Source organism: Sinocyclocheilus anshuiensis, unplaced genomic scaffold (assembly GCF_001515605.1).
Source record: "Sinocyclocheilus anshuiensis isolate Anshui unplaced genomic scaffold, SAMN03320099.WGS_v1.1 scaffold176, whole genome shotgun sequence".
Taxonomy (NCBI): Eukaryota; Metazoa; Chordata; class Actinopteri; order Cypriniformes; family Cyprinidae; genus Sinocyclocheilus; species Sinocyclocheilus anshuiensis.
In genome coordinates, this window is record NW_015555723.1 from 1,176,105 (window position 1) to 1,182,694 (window position 6,590).

At 36.2% G+C, this 6,590-nt stretch overlaps 2 protein-coding genes across 3 annotated transcripts in view; one reads left to right on the forward strand and one right to left on the reverse strand.

Moving 5' to 3' along the window:
• LOC107672528 (mucosa-associated lymphoid tissue lymphoma translocation protein 1-like) overlaps nt 1-488 on the forward strand; it is an 11,437-nt gene extending 10,949 nt beyond the window's left edge. Inside the window, exon 17 of the mRNA XM_016465756.1 lies at nt 6-488. Coding sequence (XP_016321242.1) covers nt 6-470 — 465 coding nt within the window. The 3' untranslated portion in view covers nt 471-488. The remainder of the gene's footprint in view (nt 1-5) is intronic.
• Nucleotides 489-742: 254 nt separating this feature from the next.
• LOC107672561 (complexin-4-like) lies at nt 743-5,040 on the reverse strand. Of its 2 annotated transcripts, XR_001632326.1 has the most exons (4): nt 4,901-5,040; nt 4,411-4,498; nt 1,876-2,996; nt 743-792 (listed from the first exon to the last, which is right to left on the reverse strand). XR_001632326.1 is itself a non-coding variant. In XM_016465801.1 (3 exons), exons 1-3 carry the CDS (start codon nt 4,963-4,965, stop codon nt 2,769-2,771), a joined length of 381 nt encoding a protein of 126 aa, XP_016321287.1. In that variant the 5' UTR covers nt 4,966-5,040; the 3' UTR covers nt 1,453-2,768. The 2 variants fall into 2 exon arrangements, 1 of the variants encoding a protein (XP_016321287.1); XM_016465801.1 differs by lacking the exon at nt 743-792 and having other exon boundaries at nt 1,453-2,996.
• Nucleotides 5,041-6,590: the final 1,550 nt, after the last annotated feature.

Consider the following 6,590-nt stretch of genomic DNA (forward strand, 5'->3'; position numbering starts at 1 on the left):
CTGATTTACAGGAGGAACTAGCTTTCACTGTCTGCCTACAAGTCCAGTTTAACTCCCTAGATGAGCTAGTCCAGTGGAACATGGACGTTAGCATCGGCAAGCCCCTCACCGCCAAACTGGATCTCAACCGTCCCACCAGGAAGAACAGCTGTCAGCTGACGTGTCTCATTCCGCACAGCCCCTCGACCAGCCCCAGCCACAGCCCCGCGTCTGACCGCCGCTTCCACAGCCAGAGCCCCTGCTTCCCCCAGCTGTACGCCAACCCCTACCTCAACGTCTGTGAGCCTCTCCACGGAGCTGTAGGGGGTTATGGGGACTTTCGATTGTATGGTGACCATACATATCAATATGAGAATATGCCATGCTCACCCTTCCTGAACCCACCAAGTATTCCCATTGAGACCACTGATGACATTGACGACATGCAGAATGAGTTCATGAATAGTTTGCAGCTCTATAACCATCCCTGAGTGAGTACACAGTGTTAAACAGATGATTGAAGGGATACTCCACACAAAAATGAAAATTCTCTCATCATTTACCCGTTCCAGATGTGTATGATTTTCTTTCAACCGATGAATACAAAGATTTTTTTTTTTAGAAAAATCCGTCTTTGTGAGTCTATATAATGCAAGTGTATGGGATCACCAAAGTTGGCGCTTCAAAAACCACACAAATTGAACTTGATTGTAATCCATACAACCCCAGTTATGGAAGCAAAAAAGTTAGTAAATATTAGTGTTTTTGTCACATACATGTGTTGTTTTGTTTCAGAGAACATTGATTCCTCAACTGTGGTCGTATGGATTAAAGTCATGTTTGCTTTGTTTTGAAGCATCGACTCTTGTCAAAAAAAAAGTCAAAGTTGTCTAAAAGGTTGTCAAAAACCTTATATGCATCTGGGATGGCTTATGGGCCGTTTACACGACAACGTTTTCAGCCAAAAACGGGAAACTTTTTATGCATTTTGACTGTTCGTTTACATGACAACGACATTTTGGGGACTGAAAACGCATATTTTTGAAGTTTTTGAAAACGGCAGTTATCGTTTCCGTGTAAACACCCAATATGGGAATCTTTGGCAACGATGATGTCATGCGCATGCGTAGTACGTGTTAGGTATGTAGACATGCGCAGTACGTATCGATTTTAAAGGCGAGCGCAAACAAACATACACAACAATGGCGGAGAATATGGAACTGTTGTTGCTGCTCAAGGGTTTGCTAATGCTTCTTCAGCAAAGTGTGGATTTACTTCACCAATATTACAACCAACAGCAGAGACACATCATGTTCATCATATAATCGTCACTTCCCTACAGGTACTGTTTACTAACAAGGTGACAGCGCCAACTACTGGCCTGGCATACATAATACAGCGTTTTTGCCCGTTTTCGCAGATATGTGTAAATGGAATCATTTTGAAAACGTTGTCATGTATACGTGAACCTTTTTAAAAACGCAAGGGAAAAACCTTGCCGTTTTTGACTACACCGTTGTCATGTAAACGTAGCCTTACTTCCTTCAGATGTACACAGTGGATTTTAGAAAAATAATCCAGCTCTGTGAGTCCATATAATGCAAGTGTATGTATGGGACCGCCAAAGTTGGTGCTTCAAAAACCACACAAATTGAACATGATGGTAATCCATACGACCACAGTTACATGCAGGTTCATGAGAAGCATGGAAGCACACGGGACCATCAGTTCTCGCACAAGCTTCAGAGAGCTTATATCATGCATAAATACAATGCAAGCGAACACACGGATGACAGCTGGTCTGAAGTGATTGTTTATAGTTTAAAAAATGAATAAATATTAGTATTTTTCTCTCACACATGTATTGATTAACTTCAGAGAACTTTGATTCATCACTTGGGGTCGCATGGATTACTGTCGTGTTTGCTTTTTGAAGCATCCACTTTGTCAAAAAGTCTAAAAAGTTGTGAAAAAAGTCATATACATCTGGGACAGCATTAGAGTGAATAAATGAAGAGAAAATGGTCGTTTTTAAGGACTGTGGGATTAGAATGTTACAGTTCAAGGGTGTGATATTTTCCATGTTAAAATACAATCTATAGATTAATGTCCAGTCTATAAATCAACTATAAGTAATTATTTCCTAAATTCATCACATTCTTTTTGCATTTGTGTTTGGTGATGTTAGCAGTGCAAAAATGTATCATCTCAAGTGGTTATGTCTCATTTCTAACAGTTTTCAGTCTTTACTTTCATGTGACTTAACTTATCACGGCTCCTTCAAAATATTTTAGCGTAAAGAAAATACTGTAACACTGTGACTGTAAGTATTTAGTAATTTTAAATGATCATTTATGTTACAAATCCTGTCACCTCATTACATCTCAAAACATCTCTTTTTCATATGGATTTTAAAGAGATATTTAGAAAAATAACCTTTATTTTTAAATATAAAGCGCATGAATCGATTGTCATTATCTTTTAGCATGTAGATATTGGTCATAACTCTGACTTTGTAATTCAAGATTACTCGATGAGAAGGTCAATCACAATTTGATTAAAAAAGAAAAACAAGGAACAAAATAAAAACAATTGATTAAAAAGAAAAACAAGAAACCAAATGAAAGAACTTAGAATAAATTCACAAATCCATTTCGGAATAATGACATTCATCTCCTAAAGTGTGATCAATATTTCTCAGGAAAAGGAAACTATTAATAGTTTCACTGCGAAAGCAATTGCAAGTCATCAAGATTAGACAACTAGATAACTTTGACTTCCTCGACACTTTACATGACAGGGCACTTCTCCTCAGCCTTGGATTTCATCTCCACAAATGTGGCCTGAGCCTTTTCTTTGAGCTGCCCCATATCCATGTTCTGAAGGTTCTGCATTTGACCCATGATGGACTCCTTTTCCTCCTCCTGTGGTGCTTCTCCATCCACCATCTTGATCAGTTCTTCTGGCACATGAATGTCATCTCCGGCCTGCTGAATCATAATCTCATCCTGTTCACTCTGGAAAAAACAATCAGCAAGTCAATCAAACCTAACAATTCAAATCTAATAGCACTTGTTTGCTTATATATGTAGGATTATATACTAGGAACTACATTACATGCTTTAAAGGAAGCCTCAAGTATGACTTTTATAAATAAAGCAGAGTATGATGTGGTAAAATTAGCGGTTTAGCTACTTCAATAAATGGTCACATTGTCTCTCAAGATACTGATATAGTACTCATTTGTTTTCTTTTTAAAATTATTCAAATGTTGATTAGAGCAATGCAAAAATATTATAATAGTTTGGAAAACATTTATCTAGTTTAGTATATAGTATTGTATACAGATACTGGCCATACCTGACACACTTCTTTACTTAGTTTAGCAAGCCAGTTTGATTGGGAACAATGAAAAATAAAAATAAGACATTCATTGAAATATCAATAAGCAAGCATTCTTTGAAATAAAGGAAAAGTAAATATATTGATTATAACAATACATGAACATTGGGTAACACTTTATTTTAAGGTGTCCTTGTTATACACGTCACATGTACTTACTATAATAACAATTAATTATGCATAATTACATGCAAGTAACCCTAATCCTAACCATATAGTAAGTACATTTAGTTAATTAATATTACTCAGTACTTAAATGTATAATTAAACTGCAACAAGGACACCTTAAAATAAAGTGTAACCGAACATTGTAATAATTTAAGTTAATTTATTAATTAATTGTGTATAATTAGTCGTTTCTTAAAAATCTAAAGAGAATTTTATATCTTGCAGTGTAGAATAAAAAAAAAGGAAATTATACCATTTGTCCCAGATAATTTCAGGTAAATATTTATTTAAATAATAATAATAATTTGTATTATTTTTTTCCATCTCAGAAAAAAAAAATCTGATCTAACACTCCAAATCCTGAATATGTGGTTACAGCTTTGCAAAATTGTAATAGTTTGTAAATGTGTGATTTGTACTGTAGACCTGGAAAGGTCATGTAAAATAATAATATCTTATAACTTATAACTCACTTTTATACATTTTCCCTCTTCGTCCTCTTTAAAATGTCTGGCATAAGCTTCCTTATTGATGAATCTAGCCTTCAACAGATGTCACTCAACATGAAACTGCTAGTGAAACACACTGTTTGAAAACTACAGCAGTGCTTTTAAAGCTCACTTTAGAGATTAATCACTCTGGGCTTTAAGCCCTGAACATCCAGAGTCACTATTTTAGTTTACTGTTTTATGCCTTAATCTCCTGCCACTGTCTGTACTGCAACCTTCACATGCTTGATAGTTTAACCATCTCTGCAAACTGATGCTATTCATGTGCTGCTTAAGCAGTCAGTCGGGGACAGGAATAACTAAATTCAGCATTACTGAAAGGGATTCATTTATCTGATCCTGGGACTCTCACCTTTGGAAGTCGATATTTTTCTCTTAAACAAGTCCTCAGACAAGCTCTTTCTGCCTTTTTTGTATTGAATTCTGCATCTCTCTCCATCCTTTATTCCCAAAGAAAACGCACAAAGAACAGGAATAGAAAATGAACAGGAAAGTGATACCAGCATCAGCCAAGAACTGTAACAACAATGTTATCAGAAAACAGCCCAGCATCAGGGTACATCACATTTAACATATTTACAATAGGGGAAATACAGGGGACACAGTTTCTTTCACAGCTCAACCAATGTATTGTACAGTAGCCTTTATCTGAGTATCATGTGAAAGATATACTTGACACTAAACAATTTTTAAATAAATTGAATGTTTGGAATGTTATTGGCTGATACATTTCAGTTCGTTCCATTTGAGAGTAATACTCATTGAGTTTATAAAATTATGAAAAACCTCCTGGATGAAATGGGCTAGAATATCCAATGTTTATAAAAGAGATTCAAACTTACTTCTCCTCCACCATCTGCTTCTGATACTCCTCATATTCTTCTCTGGACATTCCATCATGAGACATTTTGCTAGTTGTTCTTGTATCTTAAACTGGCTGATCACAATGAATGTGAACTGATGCTCTTTCCAAAAGAAAGATACTCTACTCCTTTCTTTTTTTCTGAATCAAGCTTTATTCTAGCTTCAGGATTGGTCTATCAGAGTAAATCCAATGAGAGGCTTTTCTGTGCAACAGCCCTGCAGTTGCATCATCAAGGACATCCTGACAATGACCCCGGCCAAAAAAAGAGTAACCATTTTCTGCCAAATTCCATCAGCTGGTCTGAGCCCTTTATTTCCATTGTCAGAAAATAGATTAATTAATCTTTTGTTCATCGTTTGCAACTTTGTCAAGGCTTTGTAGTGTAAAAGCGACTTTCACAGAAAATTATATTATTTGTGCCGGATACTTTGTCTTGTTTCTTATATATAGACAAACATGGTTCTGCCATTGAACAGGCACAAAAATCATTGTACCATGTTTTAATTTAAAAAAACACGTTTTTTCCTGTACTTTATACCAAAATTAGTTCAGCCTCAACTGTATTGGGAGTATATTATGAAACTTTGTAAATATATATATATATATATATATATAATCTATGGAAGGATATTCCGGACTATTTTCAAAAGGAATTGCAAATTGTATTTCCACATGTGGACGCATAAATTGTGACATAATCCGAACGCAATTGCAAATCTTGCTTTCAGGAATGCACAGTGACTGCCAAATTTCAAATGAAAAAGCATAGTCCATTTGCAACTGTATTTCCCATGTCTTACGTTTACCACGTTTGCTTTTTCACTCTCTCTGCGTCGCGCATGTAACCTGCCATTTTTAAAAGTTTTTAAGTTTTATAATTTAATTTCATTTACTGAAAATGATTTTTAATAATTATAAGTAATATGAGGAATAATCATGCATATTTAAATAGATGTCACCGTTGAAAATTAACAAAGGATTTATCCATTTGCAGAGAATGATGTCTGCTCTGAACAAACCAGCAAACTGTAAGTGTGTTCAGATCAGTTCATATGATTTGAAAGATTCACTGAATATATTTGGTGAGAATATATTTGGTACATTTGCAACTGTATTTCCCATGTCTTACGAGTTATGAGCCTGTAATTAATTACCACGTCTGCTTTTTCACTCTCTCTGCGTTTCGCGTGTAACCTGCCAAAACTCAAACGCACTGGAATTTCCGATGGTTTACACGGAGACCTGTCAATCAGTGTCAGGGGCGGGGCGTGTTTGTGTTGGGAGGTGACGTGACGTCACTCACAGATGATCGTGCGGAATGCTTTGAACGATGGAGGTAATCGGTAAAGGCACCGCTAAAGGCAGCTGTCAATCCGATAGATGCGTGTGAACGAACAGACAGTGCAACCCGGGGCTCCTTATATTCCTGGCACCTTACACAATAAAAAATTGCGTCGTTTTTACCTCAAATGCAGCGACTATCCCCTGCTACCAGCAGCCACAACGGTACGCACAATAGGTCAATATTCACCATTAACCAAACGCTTTTCACCTGTCTTAAAGGGGTCATATGATGCTGCTAAAAAGAACATTATTTTGTGTATTTGGTGTAATGAAATGTGTTTATGCGGTTTAAAGTTAAAAAAACACATTATTTTCCACGTACT